Source organism: Mustela nigripes, chromosome 8 (assembly GCF_022355385.1).
Source record: "Mustela nigripes isolate SB6536 chromosome 8, MUSNIG.SB6536, whole genome shotgun sequence".
Lineage (NCBI taxonomy): Eukaryota > Metazoa > Chordata > Mammalia > Carnivora > Mustelidae > Mustela > Mustela nigripes.
In genome coordinates, this window is record NC_081564.1 from 1,804,169 (window position 1) to 1,830,841 (window position 26,673).

The 26,673-nt window shown below is 46.5% G+C and overlaps 2 protein-coding genes across 2 annotated transcripts in view; one reads left to right on the forward strand and one right to left on the reverse strand.

Moving 5' to 3' along the window:
- The window catches only part of PIWIL1 (piwi like RNA-mediated gene silencing 1), a 31,271-nt gene extending 16,994 nt beyond the window's left edge, over nt 1-14,277 (reverse strand). The window contains exons 1-9 of the mRNA XM_059409926.1: nt 14,200-14,277; nt 13,609-13,720; nt 9,174-9,299; nt 8,440-8,654; nt 7,970-8,091; nt 7,750-7,830; nt 6,913-7,110; nt 6,167-6,278; nt 179-305 (exon numbers count right to left, since the gene is read on the reverse strand). Of these exons, the coding sequence (XP_059265909.1) occupies nt 179-305; nt 6,167-6,278; nt 6,913-7,110; nt 7,750-7,830; nt 7,970-8,091; nt 8,440-8,654; nt 9,174-9,299; nt 13,609-13,720; nt 14,200-14,277 (1,171 nt within the window). The remainder of the gene's footprint in view (nt 1-178; nt 306-6,166; nt 6,279-6,912; nt 7,111-7,749; nt 7,831-7,969; nt 8,092-8,439; nt 8,655-9,173; nt 9,300-13,608; nt 13,721-14,199) is intronic.
- Nucleotides 14,278-16,021: 1,744 nt separating this feature from the next.
- Nucleotides 16,022-17,700, forward strand: LOC132023739 (proline-rich protein 2-like). The gene is made up of 2 exons (XM_059409888.1): nt 16,022-16,131; nt 16,275-17,700. Exons 1-2 carry the CDS (start codon nt 16,022-16,024, stop codon nt 17,698-17,700), a joined length of 1,536 nt encoding a protein of 511 aa, XP_059265871.1.
- Nucleotides 17,701-26,673: the final 8,973 nt, after the last annotated feature.

The following is a 26,673-nucleotide window of genomic DNA, read 5'->3' on the forward strand; positions in this document are numbered from 1 at the left end:
TCAAGTAAAATATCGAAAGGTGTCCGATTAGACAAACACGGATCACGTCTCAGTGTCTGGGGTACAGGGTGGTGAAGAGGGAGGCGAAGCGTAAGGAGCCAAAGCAGCGGGTAGGGCTTTCCCAGGGGTGGCGGGGCTCCTAGAAGAGGCAGGGAAGGCGGCCCCAGCGCAGCGGTACCTGTGAGATAGCAGAGTTCTGGAATGAGCATCGCAGGGCCTGGCAAGGTGCCGCCAGGGCCTCGCCTTCTCTTTGGCTGACTGACCAGAACAGGCTGCTTCAAGTCGGTGATTTCTTGGTTGTATTGCTAGTTATGGAAAGAAAGTATCACTGTGCATGCAAATGCCTCTAATAATCGTTCAGTGGACCAAACAAAGGAGTTGTTTTTTTACGTCGAGAATTGATGCCAATAGCACAGCTGGTATCATTATCCAAGTAAAGCTTAAAAAGCTCACCTTTAATCCTTCCAGGACAGCTTGTGATTTATAGGTGTTACTGAGTACCTCATCTTTCTTCTTTACAACGTACAGCCTCACTGTCCTTGACCATCTTTCTGAGTTTTACTCACAGTTCACTTTATTTTGTGATTATTATTATTATTATTATTTTGGTTTAGAAACAAAAGCCTGTGTATCTCTGGGTCCTCACGACAGAAGTCCTCCAAAACTACTAGTTATTATAGCGAGAAGTGACATCGGAAACAAGCCTTGACATAACACATGGGGTGAAGGAAGAAGTTTGCATGCCAGAGAATATTTTTAATTAGGAAAAGTTTTTACAGAAGGTAGAAGTTGAATTTTAATTTGGTAATCTTTTTGTTTAAAAGGTCTAACAAACTATGAGAGACTCTGGACTCAGGGAAACAAACTGGAACTTACAGGAGGGAGGGGGTGCGGAGATGGGACAGCGGGGTGACCGGCATGGAGGGCATGTGTGGTGATGAGCACTGGGTGTTACACGCAACTAATGAATCACTGACCGCTCCATCAAAACCTAATCACGTACTGTATCCTGGCTAACTGAACACGATAAAACAGACACCAACAAAAAGATGTTACTTGAGAGCAAGCAAGCATGAGAGTCGGGAGGGTCAGAGGGAGAAGCAGACTCCCAGCTGAGCGGGCAGCCCCACATGGGGCTCACTCCCTGGACCTCGAGATCAGGCCCTACAATGCTTAACGGACTGAGCCATCCAAGCGCCCCTCAATTCGGCGGTCTTAAGATTCCCCACATGCAATCCCTAAGGCACGTTTTTCACAACTGGTAAAAAAAGAAAACCAAAACTGTGAGTTTTGGTGAGTTCACATGCACCTAAGATGGCTCGCAGGCCTCGGGTCTGCAACCCTCGAATGGGACAGGTTTCCTTGTGTCATCTCCGCTTGTTTCTGACCCCATGTTCTCGAGACCCTCTTCCCCAGCACGTCCTGTGCCTTCTCTTCTTACGTTCAGAGAGCCACACATCGGCCTTCAGTGTGCAGAGGCCGAGCACCACGACAGCCCTTCAACAGAAGAAGAAGTGCTTCCTGTTCCTTAGTCCCTTCCTATGCCAAGGTCCAGGCCACCTACCCTTAGCAACGAAGAGACCAGGAATTGCAGTCTGTTCTGACTTTGTCCTATACAGAACTCCTTACCAACCATTGAGCGGAAAAGTTCATTTTCCTATTTGGGGAAGGAAATTTCAAGCAGCTCTTAACTGACTCTTGCTCCCTGTGCCTACATGACATATTTCATCACACCACCTTCTTTCCTGGCGTCCACCCGCTGACCACCCCCTCCCTTGCACGTCACTTACTGGGTGCACACACGAGTAGGTGCGTGGAAGTGGAATCAGAAACATTCCTACATCCTCCCGATCTCACCAATGGGCCTTCAGTGCATGGTTCCTTGTTGTACAACTTTGGGATCCCCTTCCTATATTCTTAGGGCCCAGTTCTTTTACCATCTTCCCTTACATCTAAAAATCTACTACTTTAGGTTTAGGTAGTAGGTCTAAAAACCCACTATGACTACTTAATGCATTTAACATTACTGCCAAAACTTTTCTTTTTAAAACTGACCTTGATCCTCCCTTTTAAAGGCCCTTCTCTCTTCCACTCCCAGTGCTGCTTAAATATGATTTTTAACATAGAACATCCAAGCCATCGCTTATCATGAAAACCGCACCTGTCCTAGGAAGTCCCGAGAATGCCGTGATTCTTAGAAACATCTCAACCGCGCACCATTCTGACGGACTGTGGACTAAAGATGCCCAGTCAGTCCCGGCTGTGAGAGAAGGCTTCCGACAGAAATCATCTGTGCTGAGTCTAAGGCTAAGATCACCAGTCAGGCGTGTAGTGTTCCAGGCAGGAGCCGCCTGGGGTCAGAGGAGATGGCCAGGGAGAGCGAGGAGACGAGCATCAACATGCAGGCAGGGACTACATCACTTGGGCTCTCACTGGACACACACCAATGCACGCCAGTACTGTGGGGAGAAGAGTAACATCTGAAAATGGATCGGAAAGCAGGAGAAATGCAAATGGAGACCAGCATGGGCATGGGGCCTGCACAGAATGGGCATGGGGCCTGCACAGAATGGGCAGGGCGGCTACCCAGAGGCGGCGGTCGGAGGCATTTCAGAAGGTGAGGCCACCAGCAGCACTGCACGGTGAGAAAAGGCCCGCAGGCCCGAGGTTTTAGCTACCTGTTACGCATTTGTTCATTCAGATGCCTGAGTGCCTTCCTAGGAACTGGGGGGTGGGGGTGCTGCACATAAACCCAGAACCCTCTGGCCCTGTGGAAGTTACAGTCTCTGTGCTGATCAGAGCACGGCACAGGGGCCAGAACATGTTCAGCGTTAGCCACACGGAAGCGGTCTTGAGAGTGCAGTTATCGAGAACAAGCAGACTTACACATGACTGGGCTAGAGCTAGAAATTTGAGAACTGTCAACTATAGCATAGACGAGCCTGGAGATCACCTAACAAGTTACTATGGAGAAATTGGGAGTTCCAGGCAGAACTTTCAAGTATGTCAACAAGTAGGCCACTTGGAGAGGAGTATGCTGGTGTTTAAGACTCACTACTAGTCAGAGAAGGAGACCCTCCCCTGGCCTGGCCTCAGGTGGAAACCAAACTTTCCACAAGCGTCTCCTTTATAACCGCTGTTGATATATACCAACTGTTCCTGTCCCAACAGTGATTAGAAACCACAGGAAAATGCTCATTTCTCACAGTAACTCCCACACCCAGAAGGAATCTAGGTTAAATATGACTGGGGTCCCCAAGGAGTTAAGAGGGTAAAAACAGTGGTAGGGAAATCAAGCTGAAATGGCCCCTGACCTATTTTCATTTTGCCCAAAAGAAGAGCAGCTTTTTAAAAACATTTTATTTCTTTACTTGATAGAAAGTGAAGTGAGCATTAAGAAGGCAGAGCAGCAGGCAGAGAAAGGGAGAAGCAGGCTCCCGGCTAAGCAGAGAGCCCAACGTGGGGCTCAAACCCAGGACCTGGAGATCATGACCTGAGCCAAAGGCAGACGCTTCACCACTGGGCCATGCAGGTGACCCAGAAGAGCAGCTCTTAAGGTGGCTTCTCAGAGAATCAATTCCTTCCAGAGTGTTGTCTGATCTTTTCATTCACAGCAGAGCAGCTGAAGCTCGGGCAATAGTACGCAACCAGTACAAAAGACATTTCGAGGTCACCAGTCTGCTGTGTAATTCTGACATAAGACACAAACATGGATTCTTTATTCAGCTTTTTAGAAATAAGAAATGTACTGAATGTGGGAAAAACATGAAATAAATCTTAGCACTTTAAAGATAAGCGTTAAGATTTTAACTGATTCATGTTTTAGAACTACTCCTCCAGCACTTGTAACAGCACATCAAACAGCACACAAGCTATTAAAGATTCAGGGGGCAGATGTGCTCACCCGAGCGACCACATTAGTGTGCATTCTGATGTAAACACTGTACTTCCAGTGGGCAGTGGGTCTTTCTTGCTCCCATTTGCCTCGGCACTTTTTTCAAGGATTACCACAGCAACAGCTAGAACCGCCTGCACGGAACTAGTATTAGAAAATCACACAATGGGGAGCCTGGGTGGCTCAGTGGGTTAATCCTCTGCCTTCGTCTTCGGTCATCATCCCAGGGTCCTGGGACTGAGCTCCTCTCCGCAGGGAACCTACTTCCCCCTCTCTCTCTGTCTACCTGTGATCTCTGTCAAATAAATAAATAATCTTTTAAAAAATAATCCTAAAATTTGCATGGAATCAGAAAAGCCCCCCAATAGCCAAAGGAATGTCAAAAAAGAAAACCAAACCTAGTGGCATCACAATTCCAGATGTCTAGCTTTATTAAAAAGCTGTCATCAAGACAGCATGGTACTGGCACAACAACAGACACATAGATCCACGGAACAGAATAGAGAGCCCAGATATGGAGCCTCAGCTCTATGGTCAACTAATCTCTGACGAAGCAGGAAAGAATGTCCAATGGAAAGGGGACCGTCTCTTCAATAAATGTTGCTGGGGAAATTGGACAGCCACATGCAGAAGAATGAAACTGGACCACTGTCTTACACCACACACAAAGGCAGACCCAAAATGGATGGAAGACCTAAATGGAATCCATCAAAATCCTAGAGAACACAGGCAGCAACCTCTTCGACCTCAGCCGCAGCAACTTCTTCCTAGAAACATCGCCAAAGGCAAGGGCAGCAAGGGCAAAAATGAACTATTGGGATTTCCTCAAGATTAAAAGCTTTTGCACAGCAAAGGAGAAAGTCGACAAAACCAAAAGACAACCGACAGAATGGGAGAAGATATTTGCAAATGACGTATCAGATAAAGGGCCAGTATCCAAAATCTATAAACTTATCAAACTCAACACCCAAAGAACAAATAATCCAGTCAAGGAATGGGCAGAAAACATGAAGACATTTCTCCAAAGAGGACATGCAAATGGCCAACAGACACATGAAAGAGTGCTCCACATCTCTTGGCATCAGGGAAATACAAATCAAAACCACAGTGAGTTCCCACCTCACACCGGTCTGAATGGCCAATATGAACAAGTCAGGAAACATAGGTGTTGACAAGGATGTGGAGAAAGGGGAGCCTCCTACACTGTTGGTGGGAATGCACGCTGGGGTAACCATTCTGGAAAATAGCACGGAGGTTCCTCAGAAAGTTGAAAGTAGAGCTACCCTATGACCCAGCAATTGCATTACTGGATATTTATCCCAAAGATACAAATGCAGGGATCTGAAGGAGCACCTGTAACCCAACGTTTATAGCAACAATGTCCACAACAGCCTAACCGTGGAAAGAGCCCAGATGTCCATTGGCAGATAAATGGATAAAGAAGATGTGGTATATATGTACAATGGGATATTACTCAGCCATTAAAAAGAAAAAAATCTTGCCATGTGCAACAACATGGACAGAACCAGAGGGTGCTATGCTAAGTGAGATAAATCAGAGAGAAACACCATATGATTTCACTCATGTGAAATTTAAGAAACAAAACAGATGAACATAGAGGACAAGCAGAAAAATTAAGATGAAACCAGAAAGGGAGACAATCTATAAGAGATTCTTAACTATAGGAAACAAACTGAGGGTTGTTGGAGGGGAGGCGGGTGGGAGACGGGTAACCGAGTGATGAGCATTAAGGAGGGCATGGGATGGAAGGAGCTCTGGGTGTTATATGCAACTGATGAATCACTAAATTCTACCCTTGAAACTAATAATTCAGTATATGTTAACTAAATTGAATTTAGATACAAAATTAAAAAAGAGTTAACCTATATGCAGATTTAGCACAACTGATGCTGAGGATTTACCCGCCTTTAACCCCCATCCCTGGGTGAAGTTAAAAGAAGTGTTCATGACAGGATATGGGTCACTAAACTTGTACTATTCATTACCAATTACCTTGTTTGTCCTCCACAAGCTTAAATTCAAAACAATCTTTCATTTTACTAGGAAAAAGGGAACAGGACCAAGCACTTCTCATGTGATAATGAGCTGTATATAAACTATGTTATTACGGCCTTAATAAATATATTTATATACAGCTTTCAAAGCAACTTGTTCCATGTGTACAAGAAAATCCTACTGAAGATAGTTCACATTTTTCCTAAGGCCTAAACAATTGACATGAAAAAGATAAAGACTACATGATCTTCTTACCTTCCTGTAGTACTCTAAGAAACTGACTTCAGAACCATCCGCTTTCTTAAAGGTACTCTTTGGATTCTGGTCCCAGTCAATATCATCTACTCTGTAGGTTTTATTGTTATACCTGTGCAACGGTTGGGATTTATTAGTCTTTGATTAGAATTGTACAAAGAGTATTAGTGAATTGGGGGAAATCGGAGGGGGAGACGAAGCATGAGAGACTGTGGACTCTGAGAAACAAACGGAGGGTTTTGGAGGGGAGAGGGGTAGGGGGGTTGGGTGAGCCTGGTGGTGGGTATTATGGAGGGCATGGACTGCATGGAGCACTGGGGGTGGTGCATAAACAATGAATCTTGGAACACTGAAAAAATAAAATAAAATACATTAAAAAAGAAGCTAGATACAGATAGTATGTAGTCTCTGTAAACTTCCAAATCACTTAGTAATATATGATGTCACAGGAAGACAAAGGGAAAACTTCTTAAAGACCACGCTAGATGGGTGGGGAAGTAAGTGAAGTACTAGAAAATAAAATGAAGGCTAAAAAGGAAAGAAGTTATTAAATATTTGTCCTTTTCAAAAGAACATGCTCCCCCTGACAGCTTGCATCTTGAGAAACGTCAAAAACACCTCTTCCCCGTTTTCATCCTATTCCCACTCCTCCACCATAAACCCTACATTCTAATAGGATGGACTAGAAAGCTACACGATCTTAAGACTTGCAAAATGATTATTTCATATTTTAAAGAGCGTCTTACTTGGTAAGAACAATTAAACCTATTAGCTCCTTAGAAACTTGTTCTTGAAATTTGTGTTCTTCCGTTTGATGATACAAGTTGAACATGAAATCTAACACGGTTTCGCTGCGAAGGACTTTGTGACTGACGTCCGTGCAAAGCATGATGTTGTTCTCGTACTGGAGGATAGAGGTGGTGAAGCCAGGCCAGATCACCAACCTGTCAAACAGGAGAGCAATGAAGGGACCCTATGAACAACCCTGCCATGTTCTATGTACATCAAAGTGTGTTCTTCTCCTTTATTAATTAGATCTAAAGTACAAAATTCTCGAATTGAGTAAATTTAGTTATTTCTAGGTTTTACATGGGCCCAGATAAAGATCCCTCTAAGATCCTCAACAACGAACGTTGTTTTATAGTAAAATAATTCAAACTCCATTTTGAATACACTAACTTTATTAAATGATTTTTTATGTTGGTAAAACTTGAAACGGTTGCCAGTCTAACCAAAAGCATCTATAATTAGTACAATAACCCTAAACTGTGTGTACCACACTTGGATACACTACAGGAACTTCTGAAACAATCTTCATTAGCTCATAAATTTTGTTTCCCAAAAGCAAATACAGTGTTGGACAACCCTTCATGCTTCCCTAGTGAGAGAGGAGTATCACGTGATGTTTTTATATCCAAGTGTTCTAGGATGTCTCTTATTATTCAAATCAAGTTAAATATTTACTTAACATGACGGGTACCACTAACAGCCCCAGTAATAAATTTGATTATTTCAAATAAGAACATCATTTTCAAAGTCTGTGATCATACCTAAGGAACAGAAAGGTTCCACTTCATACAAACCTATGATTTGGAATATCGATTGGGTCACTTGGGTTATAGTAATTCCGTCCAATTTGCTGTAAATTCATGATCTTCAAGAGCCTAGGAATTCAAAGGTCAGAAGACAGGAGCAAATACTGGTTAAGTGTCTTCATGCACAGGGACTCACCACACTGGTCTTTCAACTCTTCTCTAGGTTTTTAATTTTTCTTAGTAAAATGTTAAGAAAACACCAACATACCTCCTGAAAATAATATTATAGAACTGCAAACATGTTGGTGACGTAGGTGGGAGTTCATTTGTTAAGGTGATTGTTATCCTCACATGCTCTCCATTTCGGGTCTGACTGAACACTTCAGTAACCTGAGACAGAGCAGTGGAAAACCAAACTTTTAATTGTTAAGAGAAACTAATAATCCCAATCACATAATTCCTGCTAAAAAGGCAACAGTGAAAAGTATGGAAAAGTTTTAAATTAAAAAAAGAATGACTATGAGAAGAGTGGTTATGGGCCTTATTATAATTGTCATCACGTTTTTCAGGCGGATTTGAAAATGACACAGTAATGCCAAAGGCCCCTCTGCGTTCATTAAAACTGTGAGACAGAAGACCACTGGAGTTTCTCTAAAAGCTACCCTAGATTGTGGCAGTTCTGCTTTTGAGGTGGAAATCCTACATCACCCTCTCCCCAACCCAACATTTTAAAATAACCTTGTGCTGTAGTCTTTTAGGTAAAAATAGTATTGTTCCATCAAAAGCATGACACCTTCCAATTAAGTCTTCATGTTGAAAAAGAAGAGCTGATCGGAGTCTTCTGGCTTCCATCAGTGGGTTATAGTCAATGTGATACTGATATAAGGCCCACTGGGGACGGGACGTCAATCGAAAATGATTAGTGCTCAGCCTTACTATAATGCCTGAAGAACCTGTAAGAACGAGTCACGTTTCATTAACAAAATAACAAGTTCATTCTTCCCTGAAATCTTTCCTACTCTTTCCTACCGTGACAAAGCAGACACAGATCTGTAACAAAAGGCTAAGAACAGCATACAACACTGAACTTCTCAGACAACTGACTTTGAGTACGACTATCCTACCCACACTTAAGTTCCCACAAGCATATGTTTAAGAATAAATCCTCCTTAGACTAAGTAATCTACATCAGAACCCACCAAATCTCTGTGGCAAGAAGTTTTAAAAGAAAAAAAGTTATGTAACAGTAAAACATTTCAGTGCAGCTGAAGACACTGACAACCTATTTCATTAAAGTCAAAAGAGAGAGGGAAATGGAAAAGCCATCGGAAAAGCTGGATCCTGACCAAATGTGCTTTTTCTCCCTACTACTACACCATACAAATAAATATGTAAAATAAAGGGCTTCAATTCAGTGTTCTGTGTACTCAAAAAGTAATCCCAGGAAACTGCATTCTTCATAATTAACTCACCTGTTTTTGATTCTTTAACATGGTCCAGGTTCTGTCTTGTATTCACACCAAGATCATGAAAGTCTCTACGACGACCTCCTCTCTCTGCTAATGATAACTCCTGAAATCCAGCAGATATCTGGATCTCTTAAAAAAAAAAAATGATATCCTATGTCACATGAAACAATGATGACATTAATTCCCAAAGTACTACATGGACCCTAAAAGGTACAGAGGTACTAAGATACTGTTTAGAAATTTCACAGGTTATCTGTTGGCCAGGGCACCTCAGCTAGGACTTTTATAAACCGTTTGCCACTGCCCCAGGTAAATTCAGTTGGTCCCCTGTAAGATACATCCGTGTTAAAAACCAAAACCAAAACCAAAACCAAAAAAAAACTAAGACAACTGGCTTGGGATTCAAGAACTCAGGAGCATGCTTAGTGGCTGGGAAATCACAGTTCTGATAACAACCTAAGAGCCTAAACAGAAGTATTCTTCACAGTTTTATGATGCACTTATAGCTATAGGAATCGGTGATTCATAGGTTTTAATGTGTAAATGTCTAGTGTCATTTCCTCACTAATTCCTTAAGAACAGACAGGATCGGGCGCCTGGGTGGCTCAGTGGGTTAAGCCGCTGCCTTCGGCTCAGGTCATGATCTCAGGGTCCTGGGATCCAGCCCCGAATCGGGCTCTCTGCTCGGCAGGAGGCCTGCTTCTCTTCCTCTCTCTCTCTGCCTGCCTCTCTGCCTACTTGTGATTTCTGTCAAATAAATAAATAAAATCTTAAAAAACAAAACAAAAAACAAAACAAAAACAAATAACAACAACAAAAAAGAACAGACAGGATCATCCTATGTGTACCCCACGGCCACCATACACATGGCCCAGTGGGACAGATTAGCTAGAAGTTCATGTGGTTTCCAAAGCTGATTATAACATCCAAAATTATTGAATCCCTCAATTTGTACATCATACAGAAGTGCATCTCATCAACAGTGTGGTGTGGGCCGAAGAATGAACGTGGCCTCGGTCATCTGCTATTACAAATGCAGCTTTCAGTTAATAGGGACCGTACCTTGAGTACCAGACACTTTGGTGGCCTCCATAAGCCCTCAGTCTTCTTTTTAAAAATTGGATTTTTTTAGGGAGTCATACCTAATGGACTAGAATTCCATCTTCCCAAGAGGGAAGGATGGCCTAAGAGGTTTACAGAAATTGCCGGATCAACCTCTGGGAAAGTGCCTTGAAAGGGAGTCAGCAGCCAGTGTCTATGTTCTCTGGGACCCTTGACCTGTCAGTCTTGCCTGGAATCTGGATGTGATCACCAAACATAAGCCTTAATGACAAAAGTCAAGACAAAAGAACAAAACAATCGAAAAGGCCATTTTTCTTCTGACCACCAATGCCAGGACTAGCTCTGAAGTGCCAACTTCTGGACTTTTTTGTTAGAGAAGGAACTGGGCTTTAACAGAATATTGGTTCCTGATATACTCTGGAAGCAACTTATTCCAACATGAGTTTCAACTTCCTTACCTGAAAAACTGATGCACTTCATGGGCATGTTGAGTTTTACATGAAAATATAATTTATAAACCCCTTTAAAGGTGTTGCTAAATATGTAGGTTGTTTACCTCAGGATATTCAGGGACTTATTTAAAAGTCCTTCAAATACATAACTGTTCTGTTTCCCTTGAAATTTTTATACCAGAGACTTTCAATTTAAAGTAGCCTTGGTCTTGGTTGATTAACTATACTAATGCAGGTCAGGCATACCGAATCCAAGCTGGTAACAATAACAGGTCACGGCAGCTGTTTTCCTGAAAAATTTGAGTTTGTCTTAAAATTCAGTTCTGGGGCACCTGGGTGGCTCAGTTGGTTAAGCGACTGCCTTTGGCTCAGGTCATGATCCCGGAGTCCCGGGATCATGTCCCGTATCAGGCTCCTGGCTCTGCGGGGAGTCTGCTGCTCCCTCTGACCTTCCCTCTCATGCTCTCACTCTCTCTCAAATAAATAAAAAAAAATTAAAAAAAAAATTCAATTCTGGATATGTAAACTTGACTGCAAGTTTCTGAATACAAACAATGAAGTCTGTTTCCCTCTCTATATACAACACAACTTTTACAGTTAGCCAAACCTTATGGGTCAATCTGTAAAGAGGACAGGTTTTAGAATGAATAAAATTGGAAAGCTTGCTAATTATAAGGACACCTAACTTTACTGTGCTTCGCGGATACTGCAGTTCTTACAACTGAAGGTTTGTGGCAACTCTGTGGTAAACAAGTCTACTGGTGCCATTTTTCCAACATTTGCTCATTTCATTTGTGTCACATCCTGGTAATTCTCACACTAGTTCAAACTCTTTTGTTATTATATTTGTTATGGTGATCTGTGGTCAGTAATTACAACTTGCTGAAAACGCAAATAATGGTTACAATTTCTTAGCAGTATATACAGTTTAGACATAATGTTACTGCACACTTAATAGCCTACGGTATGGTGTCAACTCTTATAAAACCCGGGAAACCAAACAATTCATTGGACTCGCTTTATGAGGTCCGCTTTATTGCAGTGGTCTAGAACTGGAGCTGCAGTAACTTCAAGGTGTGCCTAGAACTTCCCTTCTGTGTAGCTGCTGGAGTGATTAAAAACACAAGCCTGCTGTTGCTACTGCTGTTTAAGAACCCTCCACATATCCACACCCCACTTACAGAATGCAAACCACGGTCCTAGGCAAGGTTTCATTCATAGAAAATCTGTTAAACTTGTCAATTTCTAAAATTCAGTAAACACTTGAACATTTATGACAAATACTTCTCAGATATAATGCTTACAACAGCAGTGAAAAGTTGTGAAATAGGGCCTTGCATTTGTTATTCCAAGTATTATTTAATCCTCACAGTGACCTTTACATATAAAGTTAGATACTAGCTTTTTAGAGATGGGAAAGTGTCATAGAAACTCAGATACCAAGTATAGAGGAGAAACTGGGCAAAATCCTATAATTTTATAAAGAGATGACTGCCCATGAATGAACTCTCATCAGACATCTTGAAAAATAACGTATCTTACATCGAAAAAGTGGCAAATTGGATACATAAATGAAAGACCCTCTCCTCCTCTGACTCTTCAAGGGTAGCACTATTAACCGATGTTTTTCCTCAAACTTGTCTATGCAAAGATTTATACAATCACATATTTGTTAAAGATACAGAGATAACACTTGGTTTTGTAGGATGTAGGGCAGTGGTACGGGGTGCTCGACCAATAGGGCAGTGCTGGCTCTTCCTGGTCAGGTGTTCGCAGTGTGGGATACAGAGCAGGACAGTCAGCACCCTCCCACTGACAGACAACTGCCTTCCCATGAGGGGACCTGCTAGTGAATGTACCATCGCAACTGCTCCATGTATCCCAAAGCTGGCACAATTCTACCAGCCCACAGGGAGTAGCAGCAGTTTTCCACTGTCAGCATTTGTAAAATGGCAAAAAATAAAATGGTGCAGAACAAAGAGGTAAAAAGCGTTCCCTTGGCTTAAGCGTCTTTATGAAGACTCAATGTTTTCAACAGCCTCTGCAGGCTTCAAGGCACTGCCCCTTCATTTCCCTCTCCACGCGCTCCCTGGCTTGTTAAACATTGTGGTTTTCCAAGAATGTTCTGTGTTTCAGGAAGTTTTCAGGCTGCCCAGTAGCTGACACAGCCGTTCACACCACCCTAAAATCTTAGATTTATTCACCCTCTACTGTTCAATGACGTCACTAGCTGTGATTCGGAGAAGGGGGGAATGTAGCACAGAGAGGAAAGCGGCTCTGCCTTCTTGCTAGCCGGCTTCCTCCACGCTAAGTTTCCCCAAAAGCACACTTCCATGCCCACCCTAGCTGGAAAGCCATGTCCTTAGTTAATTCCCTGTGTGCACAGGGGTGTTTCCTGTATCAAAACCAAATGTAACTGTAAAATAAATCTTTTATCAAGCATCTAAATAATTCACGTTTGTAACTAAGTACTGAAAAAACACAATTTTTGTAATCCGAACTGGTGTGCTGACCTCATCAGTGGTCATAACTTTGGTCTGGGTTTTGCAGCTGAGAAACATGGCCAGCCAGGGCAACCCCCAGGAGACCAAAGTTACACATGTTAAAGGCAGTTCAGCTTGTGATGAAATCACTAGCGATGCCAAAAAGTTCTCAATGACTAATGAGTCGGCACATGGATGGTTAGTTCAGAACTTAATCATTCTGCAAGAGCTAATACGGGGCCCTGGCAAGAATACACTTTTTCATTTCCAAGGAGAAAAATCCTGTGGCACCTTCCTAAGTCCAGGCTGCACAGCTGAGAGAAAGGGTCTGTTCTTCCTGAAGGACGGCAGGGGCCCCTTTTTATAATGACTCCGCATGCTGGTTACCGCTTCACGTCTACTACTGCGCGCGCACAGGAGATCTTTTCACTCTCCCTTCACCTTGGGGCTTGGCGGGTGCTCCCACTGCTCCTCTCTGTCGTCCACGGCCAACTAACTCCCCTTCCGCTGCTGGCTGCTGAGGCCTGGGCTGGATATAGCCAGGCTGCTGACTCTACGGCGATAATGCAAACAAACAGCATTCTTTTCATGTCAAAAGGTCACAGGTCAGAGGAAACAGTCTTCAGCAAGTCTAAGACGTTCAAACAAAACTGGTCTACGTTAGTAACTAAGTATTCCCCTAAAGCAGCTTCTTCAAGAAGGATCACTGACTAGCTGATGGGCCTTAAGGCGGGCTCAGGATGGAAGGAGCGCTGGGTGTGGTACACAGCTGAACAATCACTGAACTCTACCTCTGAAACTAGTATTACACTATGATTAATTGGATGTAAATAAAATTAAAAAAAAAAAGGAGTAGCTAACTAAAGAATCGGCGGTTCCAATGCTCAGGAAATAGAACAGGATCATTCTTGTTCGGCTCCTGCATCCTTCACAGAACAGTTTTTAAACTTATCTTCAACAGCCTAAGCCAATAAAGATGCAGATTTTTGATTTTCAAGGACATGCTCTGTAGGGGAAAGGTCAAGCACTCACCGCAGTGGCCCCCACATGCTGCACTGTCTCCTGCCCACGGGCGCGTCCTCTGGCTCTCGCTCTGGCTCGCCCAGTCATTTTTTTTCCTAGAGAGGAAACAATTGTAAAGACAACACTCAACATACATGATTACATTTGACTGTTTCTGCAATGTTCCCTTTATTTTTTTTTCCCGTTTTATTTTCTTTTCAGTGTTCCAAAATTCACTGTTTATGCACCACACCCAGCGTTCCATGCAATACCCACCACCAGGCTCACCAAACGCCCCACCCCCTTCTCCCCCGAAAGCTTCAGTTCATTTCTCAGAGTCCACAGTCTCTCATGGTTTGTCTCCCCGTCCAATTTCCCCCATCTCACTTCTCTCTTTCTCCCCATGTCATCTGTGTTATTACTTAGGCTCCATAAATAAGTGAAACCATATGATAATTGACTGTCTCTGCTTGACTTATTTCACTCAGCATCATCTCCTCCAGTCCCGTCCATGTTGCTACAAAAGTTGGGTATTCGTCCTTTCTGATGGAGGCATCATACTCCATCGTGTATATGGACCACATCTGCTTTGTTCATTCATCCGTTGAAGGGCATCTTGGCTCTTTCCACAGTTTGGCCACCGTGGCCATTGCTGCTATGAACATTGGGGTACAGATGGCCCTTCTTTTCACTGCATCTGTATCTTTGGGGTAAATACCCAGTAATGCAATTGCAGGGTCATAGGGTAGCTCTATTTTTAACTTTCTGAGGAATCTCCACACTGTTTTCCAGAGTGGCTGCACCGACTTGCATTCCCAGCCACAGTGCAAGAGGGTTCCCTCTTCTCCACATCCTCTCCAACACCCGTTGTTTCTTGTCTTGTTAATTTTGGCCCTTCTGACTGGTGTAAGGTGGTATCTCAGTGTGGTTTTGAATTCCTTTAGATGTACTGAAGACTCCACAGTAAGTTTCTGAGTCAGCACCTGTTCATCGCACCTCTCCTAACAGAGCTAAAGGCAGTGTCCCCTACCTTCAATGAACATAAGTGCTTACGGTGGACTGGACATGCTGGGTGGCAGGGCTACGGTGCAGGGCTTGTTTAATACGGACAGTCACCTGCTGAATTACTATCTCAACCAAACTTAGGGAAAACTTAAAAGACCTCAGAGGCTGGTGACCAACTCTTTTCACATGTGGGTGTGTATCTATGAAACTGGGCCCACACGGCATGTTTGAGGTCAGGCCCTTTCCCTAACTCTTCCACGTGTCTGCTGCACACTCCTGGGTCCTCCCACAGCACAATGCGCAGCGCAAACACACCCAAACCGCCATCTTCTACAGCACACCATTTATGCCCCCCATCTTGTCTTGGCGAGAGGCACGACCATCTGCCGCGTCTGTAAAGAAAAAGGACAGGGTCCTCGCTCTTCCAATGCCTCGTCTGTTGCTCTCCAGCTCAGCAGCACCGTGAAGTGGCTGGGAGCCAGGGCCCATGCTCAGGGCAGAGCGATCGCCATGCATAAAAGCGGATGCACGCCCTCACCCCCACCACGGAGCAGAAAGCGTATCAGGTCACACAGGGTGGAGACCTCAGCGCTACGAGTCCCTCACAGAAGGGACATAACCTGAGATTCGTGCGTTCACTTGTGAAAGCGTCTGAATGAAGCGCCCCGCAGGCCCAGCGCGCGTTTCCAGTGACAACGCGCAGGAAGGGCTTTCAGCGCGCCGGGCGCGCAGTGAACTCTCGCCCCGTCTTAGCGCTCGCGGGAAAGGCGGATAAAACTGGAACGACGACTTTTTAAGTTTATGAAGGAACTGAGCCGAACGTTCTAGCAGGGAAGCAAGCAGCGTCATGTACACGCTGCAGCGGCCTCCTGCGAAGGCGGTGCCAGAGACCCGCAGCCGCGGGCACGAGACGCCGGGCTCCGGGGAAGCGCGGCGGGTGCAGCTGCAAGACGCCGAGTGAGGCCGCAGGGCACTGGGGCAGGGGAGCTGGTGCAGCCGAACGTGGGCCTGCGGCCAACAGGGGGGCCGGCCTGCGGCACCACCGACGCTGAAGGTCGCTCCGCTGCAAGGCAGGGTCCCACTGGTCTCGGCGTTCGCAGCTCCGAGGTCCGTGGCTCCGGCAGGACCTTCCCGGACACTGTCCCACGGGGCGGGCCTCGCGGAGCAGAAGCCAGCGCGGGGGCTCGGCAGATCCAGCCCCTGCACCGGCCGCCCCCAGCCCAGCCGCTTCCAGGCGCGGCTGCAGAGCGCGGCCGGCGCAGGCCGGGACACGACGACTGCCACGCACTGAGGCCTCTGCGCCCGATGCTGCCTGCAGCCGGGCGGCCGCACGCCCCGAGCCTGCTCCCGGGGCCCGACGCGCCGCGCTCAGGGGTCGCACGGCCGCTGTGCGGAGGGACACCAGCTCGGGGCTCCTCCCGCCGCCGCACCCCTGCCCGCCAGCCTGCGAGCCGCAGGTCGCCCCGGCACCCGGCCTGGCACCGGGCTGTCCCCCCGCCGGTCAGACAGACGAGGCCCCCGCGGCCGACCCAGCGGCCTCCCACGGCACCGCACACGGGGCAGCCGCAGCCCCTGCCCCCGCACACCGGCCGCCGCAGCCCCTGCCCCCGCACACCGGCCGCCGCAGCCCGTCCCCGCACACCGGCCGCCGCAGCCCCTGCCCCCGCACACCCGCCGCCCCAGCCCGTCCCCGCACACCAGCCGCCGCGGCCCCTGCCCCCGCACACCGGCCGCCGCGGCCCTGGCCCCCGCACACCGGCCGACGCGGGGCAGCACCCAGGCTCAGCCCCGCCCCGCGGGGCCCCTGTCCCGCCCCGGGCAGCGCCGAGGAACGCCGTCGGCCCGCGCAGTGCGCCCCCCGCAGGCCGTGCCCCGCAGCGTCCAGGAAGGAGCACCCGCAACCCAGACAACGGCCCCCACGGCCCTCGGCCTGCCCAGGAGCGCCCCAGACCCAGCCACGCAGAGCGCCCCAAACCCAAGCAGCGTCCGGGACGCCTCGTGCCCCGAAGAGTAGCCCCCGAGCCGCAGCCACGTCCCGGAGCGCGCCCTGACCTCGCAGGTGGCCCCATGCCCGCCCCCTCGGACCCCGCAGCGCGCCCTCAGGCCTTCCCCGCGTCCCGGCGCCGTCCTCACCAGGCGCACAGCGGCAGTCGCGGCGAAGCCCACGCACCCGGCCAGGCCGCCGCGCCCCGGACCCCTCAGCTCCGCGTCGTCGCCGCCGCGCTAACAGCTGCCGCGCCGCCAACCGTCACCGCACGCCGGATCCCTCCGCGCCCGGTCCTGGCGCCCCGACGCCTAACCCGGCGAGCCGGCCCTCCCCGGAGCCGCGGAGCCGCGCCGCTCACCGTCCCTTCACCATCAGCCGAGGCTCCCTCCGACTCGCGGGCCGTCGCGGGGCGCGGACCCGGCAGAAGGGGCACCGCGTTCCTTTCCTGCGCGGAAGGACACCTGCGTCTGGCGGTGAACTCACCCGCACGTGACATCGGGCTAACGGCGCGGCGAGGACGTGCGCGCGCTGCGCCCTGATTGGCTGGCACGTGCACGGCGGTTTTCGGGGGGGCGGAGCCCCAGGAGCCCCGCCCCAGGCCCCGCCCCGAGAGTAACCGCAGGTGGCGGACGCCAACACCTGCCTCGTTCGCCGCTAGGGAAGCCACGTGGAGCCAGGGCCGCGGCCTGGGTCAGCTGTGAGAGCCGGACCAGGTGCAAAACAGCGGACTGAACCTTGGGTGGCCCCTTCAAATGGGAGGCTATTTAGCTCCTCAAATCGAGAGATGAGATTCGAATTTTGCCCCCAAGAAAAGAAAGCGCATTCCAGAGCCTGAATGCGGGGCGGCTGTGCACCTGCCCATTTACGTGTGCACAGACGGTGTGCCGAGTGCACGCGTGTGGACGTGTATGGCGGTGGTCGGCCGCCGCATTTATCTGCATCTACCTGCACCGTCACCTACGGGGCGGGTCAAAGCACGGGGGCCGCGCCCCCTCCCCGGGGACTCGGCAGGTTCAGTTGGCCCGGCCAGCTACTCCCCGTCTCTTGACAAATCGCTCCTGACGCTGCCCCAGCTGCTCCGGGGTCCGCCTGAATACGAGGTCCCGGAATTAGATGCCTTCGTTGAGAATTTGTTTCGTCGTTGGGCAAACCCAACGCAATTGAAACTATTGTAAACATAGTAAAATAGGGCAGTTTTTTGGTCAGACTGGGAAATGGGATTCTATGTAGCTAGAGAAGTCTAGTAATGATTCAGGGGTTTCTTAAGGATGGAGTGTAGGGGGGCAGTGGCAACAGTTATCTGGAGGGACTGTCTTAAAGCTGCATTTATACAGCAAACATTTAATTAATGCTTATGCATGTATTCAGGGCGCTTGGGGTGGGGTGGGGCAGAAGTTTTCCCAAGCCACCTCCCCAAGTCTACTGTCGCCCCTGTGGGTCAGAAGGAGCCCTCTGGGTTTCAGGGTGTACCTCACTCACTTGATTGTCAAAACCGAGAAGGGGGAAACTTCTGAAAAACACATTCCCAGGTAATCCTGACTGAAGAGATTTGGAATGGGAGCCAAGTATTTTAAGAGACACCAGGTGATTTTTCTGCTGAGAAAATTTTGAGCAATGTAAGGCAAGATCTGTGATCTTGACATCGTACACAAAGAAAGGATTAATGTGAAAAGGGGAGACACCCAATCAGTTTTTTTGTGTGGGGGGATGACTTCACTTTATAAAAATAGAAGGCACTGTTTGGGGAAAAAAAACGATACAAACCTTCACTTTTCTAAGAGGAATTTAACATGTTGGTGAGAAAGATGTTCTGTGGTCTTGCCAGCAGATGGAGCGAGAAAACAAGAAATAAGTCTACAGTTTCAACTGGGTGCAGGGGCAAGAAATACCAGGCATGCAGCTTACAGCAAAGAAGTCACCCTTTTCCCGTTTCTCTTCTCTGTGTGCCTAAACTTCTTGGGACTGCTAAGCATACACCATCCGCAGAGCATCTTGGTGTGTGCATTGTATGAAATGCGTGGTTTCTAAAAACATAGGAAGTTGTGATTCAGCAAGATGGAGGCAAACCCCTCGTGCTTCTGATGGTGCAAACAGTGCAACTCACAAACCTCCCCTAAAATTTAAAAAGAAAAGCTACAGAGAGACATTGGGGAAGCAGCATTTTTTTCAAGAGTTTCGACATCGACAGCATGACACAGTGGCTCCAGTTACTGGATACAACTGTGTTGCCCCTGCTAGAAACTGAAAAGTGAAGGGATATAGATTCTCCTTCCAGGAGTTTGGTCAGGTGCTGGGGAGTAGGGGGGTGGGCGGAGAGGTGGGAGTCCATCCCGGAGAGGGAGCAGAACACTACGAGGGACCTGGCTGCTGGGAGGGAGGTCACTTGGCAGATGCTGATGCTGCGGTCTGAAAGGGTGAATGGGATTTGCAGGGATCCCTGTGGCCCAAGCCGGTGGGGATGTTTAGGGAGCATCTAGCTATTTGGCCCAGCAGGAGTGATCACTGAGGGGGTGACACTGAGCTGCAGACCAGGTTCTAGAAGTTGAATGACAATAAACAATGTCCAGGCTGCTGAATACACCTTGCTAGATGGTGTGAATAAGACACGCTCTCTGTCGTCCTGATGATGCCAAGCCCCAGGACCCCCAAGGGGAACATGTCACAGCTAAGCCAGGCACAGAACAGGGTGAGAGGCAGGGACTGTGTCCACAGGCCTGTAAGCTCCATACCTGAACTGGTCAGAGGTTTTTGGGTCCTAGCCAGACTCTACCAAGAGGGAAGGAGGGCTCAGATTTGCTGGCTCTCATGCGATTTTATCATTGTTGTTTGCTTTGATTCCTTGAGGGGAAATTCATACAAGATGAAATTAACCATTTTACAGCGAACAGTTGAGTGGTACTTTGCACCTCCACAGCGTTGTGCCAGCACCACTTCTCTCTAGTTCCAGAACATTTCCATCATCCCAGAGCAAAACCCCACTCCTTTTAAGCTGTCATTCCCTGTTCACTCCTCCCTGCCAGCCCCAGCCACTGCAAATCTTTCTGTCTCTATGGATTTACCTCCTTTACTTGTGTCACGTGAACAGACTGATACGATGTGTGGTCCTTTGTGGCTTTCTGCCTTCTTTCACTGAGCCTCATGTTTTCAAGGTCGGTCCTGAACGCTGTAGCATGGATCAGTTCTTCCTTCCTTTTTATGGCTGAATAATATTCCCCTGTGTGAAGAGACCACATCTGTTTATCCATTTACCTGTTGAAGGATGGGTCTAATGTTTTTAAAGGGAAGCAGGGATCCTGGACACCTGTGAACTCATGGTCAGCCCATGGCCACTGGGTTCGTGACCACATCCCATCCTCGTGTCCAAATCCAGGGGACACCTTTTGGACCTGCCTGTCTTCTCTATACCATTGAGAGTGATGCTTCCTCTTTTTACCCCAACAGTATCACATCCTGCCTGGACCTGGGTGTTGTTCCTCCATCTCCGGCTAGTCCTTCTGTGTATGATTCATAGATGTGCCTTCTGCCTGGGACCTAGATGTGCATGGCAGCGGTTCCCAAAGTGTGGTCCTCATCACCAAGAGTCTGCAGGAGGTTTTTGGGTCCCACCCCAAGACTGTGGTTGAACCAGGATCTTGAAGGTAAGGCCAGAAACCTGTGTCAAAGTGGCCTGCTGATCGGCTCTGAACCACTGGGTAGTGTGAGATCCATGGAGCCTACTCCCCGAGCAAGGGGTTGAGATTGGCACCCACTCGGTCTTGGGGTGGCTCACTTATTGCCATGACCTCAGACGTCCTCTTGAGCTCAATGGCCCTAGTGTCTGTGGGTTGCTGCTGAGCCCCATTCCGGTATAGTCTAGTAGGGGTTCCTCTGTTCCTGGTCACTTTGGGAATAGTCTCATTAGCAGGAGGTACAAACAGCGGTGGGAGTTTGGGAGAGCGTCTACTCAGAACGAGCTTTTTCTAAAAACAAAAAAAGAAATGAAGCTTCAGTGATTTTTGAGGTGTTGGTGTCACTGATGCCCTCCCGTGCTCCTGGGTCTCTCTTTGAGGTGTCTGTGGGCAGGGCTCCACGGCCATCCCGTGTCCTGCCTGTGGTCAGACCACTGGGACCTCTTACAACTTGCGTGTGGCCCGCAGGCAGCGGCTTGGGGTACGGAATCCAACTCACTCACTCTGAACCAACCTTCTCCCAGTGGGATAAGCTTCTGGAACAGATAGATTCCTGCAGTGGAACCATGGTGGGAAAACACGATGGGGTCCCTGAGGGGCTCAGTCATCAAGCGTATGCCTTTGGCTCAGGTTATGATCCCAGGGTTCTGGGATCGAGCCCCCCATCAGGCTCCCTGCTTGGCAGGAAGCCTCCTTCTCCCTCTCTCTCCCACTTCCCCTATTTGTGTTCCCTTTCTCGCTGTGTCTCTCTCTGTCAAATAAATAAATAAAATCTTAAAAAAAAAAAAAAAAGAAAGAAAGAAGAAAAGGAAAGAAAAAAAGAAAAACAACTAAAAATGCTAACAGAACCAAACAGCAAGACTGTATTAAAACCAACACTTGCGCTTATGGTATAAGCATTGTGTGGTCCTACATGCTGAACCCCACGGGTCTGATAGGCTCGTTGCTCACTTGAAAAATATGAACGGTAGTAAGAAGGAGATCTTTTTCTCAAATAAGAATTTTGTCTTTCAAGTTTTCATTTTAAAGATGAAATTTGATGAAATACATAGTTTTTAAATTTATCATGTAATATAGGAATATATGATAATATACAAATGTAGTTAATGCATATCATAAAAATATGTAAGGAATTAAAATATAAAATAATATATAAATATATAAGATATGTAAAATGTATAAATATATAAAATGATATATAAATAATAAATTATATAAAATAATAATTTTCTAAAATGAAATTTTAGGGGTGCCTGGGTGGCTCAGTGGGTTAAAGCCTCTGCCTTCGGCTTAGGTCATGATCTCAGGGTCCTGGGATCGAGCCTCACATCGGGCTCTCTGCTCAGCAGGGAGCCTGCTTCCTCCTCTCTCTCTGCCTGCCTCTCTGCCTACTTGTGATCTCTGTCAAATAAATAAATAAAGTCTTAAGAAATGAAATTTCATCTTTAAAACTTGCAAAAGTGAAATTTTTCCTTGCGATCTTTATTTTGGAACCTATTTTTCATGTGCATAGTAGAGTGTACTGTAACTAAGCGTAAATGTCTTGGGCGCACGTGCCCCAAACACTTACCGTGAAGCGTGCTGGACATGGCCGGGAGTCTGCCTTCTGCCCGGCAGCCGGGCCAGCCCTGTGCCCGGGGCACTCCCGCGGCTCGGCTCGGACAGCACCCCTCCAAGAAGTTTTCCTTCGGAGTTTGTCCCCTCTCTAGGAGGGCTCTCCTCTCTGGGCTTGCGGCTTGTGTCCTGCGTGTGTTCAAGCCTGTGGCTTGCTGCCTTGGGAGTGAACCCTTCCCCACTAGTTCCTTTTGTTATTCAGGAAGCTCCCTGAGGACAGGACCTGTCTCCCCCAGTTGGGTGTGTGATCTGGCAATACTGCTGAATAAATGAGCAGAGATGCCCGCCTTCAGCTCTACGTAAAGGCTGCGTGTTGTGAGCACACGGCCCTTTCCACTCCAGGGGCCTCCCCGCGTCAGGTGAGGGTGAGAGTCACCAGCCATCGGCCTGCTGGTGCCTCTTTCCCCTTCAAATACTGTGTCTTGAGCTCTGAAATTTTTTGGTTATTTTTTGCTAAAAGCTGCAGGTGTTTGGGGTTTTGTTGTGTTGTTTTGTTTGGCAGTGACAATAGCGATCGGCTGTATTTCTCCAGAATTAAGTGGCACACGATTTCTTGGTGCCTGAGTCTCCCACGGGCCATTTCCCACCATCCCGTGTCATGACCCAGCATTTTGGTGGGTGTCAACCCCCTTTGCAAGTGACTTGAGGGTTCATTATAAATTAGTCTGAAACGTTAGCAGTGGCCCCCAAACCTTTGCCAGTGAGTGCTTTATTTGAGACCCTGGCATGTGAGATAATTCTGGCCAAAAACACAGGAGAGGATGTTGGCCGGGGTCAGTGAAAAAAAAGAAAAAGGAAAAAGAAGGCTTAACAAAGAGACAGTGCTTCCTGCCTCTGGACTTTGAAGTAGATGAGGTCCAGAGCTGCTGCTGCCGTCCTGTGACTTTGAGCAGAACCACTGGAGAATACTTGTCTTCGCGGCTTAACCCCAGTGAATCCGGGCTGTCACTGCAGCCAGCGACACCCTAAGCAAAGAAGGGGCTCTTCCCACCCCTGTGTGTGGGGCAGCACCTCCACAGGACCTCAGTAAATGAAAATTCCTGGCTCCGCGGCTGAGCGGTGAGCCCACAGAATTGAACTTAGACCGTACCCTGCAAGAATCTCAAGTTTTAGGAGGCTCCCTGGCTGGTTCTGTGTCAATAGTTCAAGGTCAAACTTTGAGAAATACTATAAGTTATGTTTCAAAGTCAGTCTTGAAGCTGAAATTAAATTCAGAATTTAGTTAAGGGCACTGATTTTGACAAATACATAACAGATCTCGGGTAACTATGTCGAAGTAAACAAGTATCCTGAGTGTTCTTGTTATATCCTTCAGGGGTTCATTAATATCTCTCTGGAACAAAGTTATTTTATATGTTGCAAAAGTTGTCACAAAGTTTCAGCATCTTTAGCATGTGGAGGAGACACAGGAGATAGGACTTTGAAAAATAATTTTTGGAAATAGGTTCGTATTGTCACAATGGCAATAATGCAATCACAAATAATTAAATTTGTCATTAGAAATTTTAGCTTCTCCTTATATTTGATTGTATAGTCTGGGTTTCTAAATAGTGTAAGATCCATCTCTTTCAGAAACCGTTGAGTTTATCAACTGATCATCAGCAGAGGGAGAAATAATTTGGACGGGCCATTAGATGTCCACTCAATCTGTATTATTAATTATTCATGTATTGATGTTTTTAAAATTTCATCCAGTGTTACTTCAATTTTTTGCATTCAAAGAGCAAAAAATGAGACACTTGCAATATTGTTTGCTTCAAAATTATATAGGGCTCTGTGACACGAGGTGTCACTTGTATATTATAAAGAAATATGCGCGATAAGGATTTTCTTCCTCCATTGATCAGAAAGGCGATAGTGAATCATACTGGAAAGGTAACTTTGAGACAGTATGTGCTGTGTGATGAGCAGAGCTTGGACTTTCACAGTAGACAGATCTTGGACTGAGTATATGAGATTAGTAGTTCTCAACCTTTGGAAATCCAGAAGCTGTGGGCCTGGTTTTAGAAACACACATATGCATGACTGTGCATGCAACTTTCCATACCTTACTAGAATGTTCTGGAACCTAGTGATTTCCTAGTACTAGGCACTGGTTGTGGACTAGACTGACCATGGTGGGTATTTTGGTAGCCTAAGCACCCCGCCTAAACCAGCAACACCATTAACATTCTATTTTGCTGGGCCGGGTGCGGGGAGGGGCACAGAGTGGCCAGAGCCTGGGACACTTGTGTGGAAGCTCATTTGCACAGTGGGCCACTGCATACTTCCTCGGGCTGGCTTAAGAGGGCTGATAGATTACAGATATTTATGGCTAGAGGCCCCTGAAGCCACCACCATTTGTTTTCACTCTGGCTACCTTACAAAAACAGTGACTCAGTGATTATCTATTGAGTGAGTAAACGATGCAACATGCAAGTATGAGTGAATGATCCTGAGCAAGCCACAGAGCTCAGCACCGGGTGTCTCACGGTCACACTGGAATCAGCCATTCCAACCTCACAGGACCGGTGTGAGCATCAAATGAGATAATACCCATAAAATGCCTAAACTATTCCCACCATGTAGGTGCACAATAAATTCTTGTGTCGCACCAAGACAGGCGAGCTGCAAACCTGAGTTACGGGTCGCGTGAGTTACAGCAACTTTGGTTTTATGTACTTGAATGAACATAAAACCTTATTTATTTAGTAAATGATGATGCAGGAGGAAATTTTGCTGTGTTGAGTTTTGTTAATGAGCATCAGGGCTAATGCAACCTTAATTGGGTCCAAGTTTATCTTTGTATAGCAAGGAGGGCTTCCGCTGCTAATCAGTTGTGTCAACACGATTGCGGAGACAGGTCTAACCTATTTAGGAAAGAAAACTGTTCTTGAACCAATGGCCTCTTGCACTGCTTACGACCTGCGAGTATTATATGATCTTTATTCCTATTTCTAAAGTCACTGCTACTTTTGTTGCCATGGGCATTTAAAATTAATCAAATTCTTTTTTCTAATTCCAAAATTCTTCACATCTCCCCACTCTAATCAAACCAGTTGCTTTTCTAGGTAAATCTGATAAGTAACATGTTACATTTTCTTAAATAGTCAACACAAATAATGAAATTTTTGAAATCTTTGGAAATAGAGGGAAAAGCTCAACTATCATGTCAGGAAACCAATGATGCCTTTAACAGTTTCACGTATTCTCCAGCAGGCTTTCCCCTACTTTTTTTTTTATATATATTTCCAGTTGTAACCTATGCATTCAATTTAAACTCTACCTTTCCTCTTAGTAGGTGATGATTATGTTACATGTATTTCAAATTACCATTTTGATGACTTATGCTATTAAGTGGATTTATCATAAGTTGAAAGTCGTATCTTTTTGATTGGATTGATTCTTAATTCTCAACATTATAAACAGTGCTTTGCCCCATATGTAGCCTTTTCTGTCTTTTGGAGATATCTTTAGGATGAATTCCCTAAAGCGTGATATTATCTTCCAGGAAATGTTCATTTTTATGACCCCTTATATATTATAAAATTGTTTTTCAGAAAGACTTGATTGGGCTACTTCCCATTGCTAGTAGCTACACAGATATACGTGTCACTGCCATCCTCTCCACTGTTGGGTGTTTTCATTTAACAAAAGTGTAGGATCTACATGCAGAAACTGTAAAATCACATGATGGGCATAGAACAAGATCTGAAAAAATGCAAGGCCATATCTGGTCCTTGGATGGGAAGACAATAATTTAAAATGTCATTTTATCTTGTCTTGGGGAGGGTTTAAAATTGTCCTAATAAGGGGCGCCTGGGTGGCTCAGTGGGTTAAGCCGCTGCCTTCGGCTCAGGTCATGATCTCAGAGTCCTGGGATCGAGTCCCGCATTGGGCTCTCTGCTCAGCGGAGAGCCTGCTTCCCTCTCTCTCTCTGCCTGCCTCTCCATCTACTTGTGATTTCTCTCTGTCAAATAAATAAATAAAATCTTTAAAAAAAAATTGTCCTAATAAATATAATGGAATTGTTCCCATAAAAAAAGGAGAATGTAAGCCAGTAGACTTTCCTACCAAGTATGAAGGCTTGATTCAAAACAATATGGTATTGACATCGGAGTAGACAAACAGACCTGTGAAGAATAAAAGGGAGGTAAGAGAGAGTCCCCAGTATAAATGGGAATTTGATATAGCAAAGGTGATTTTTTTCAATTCAGTTGTGGGGGAATGATAGATTTTTTGAAATAAAGG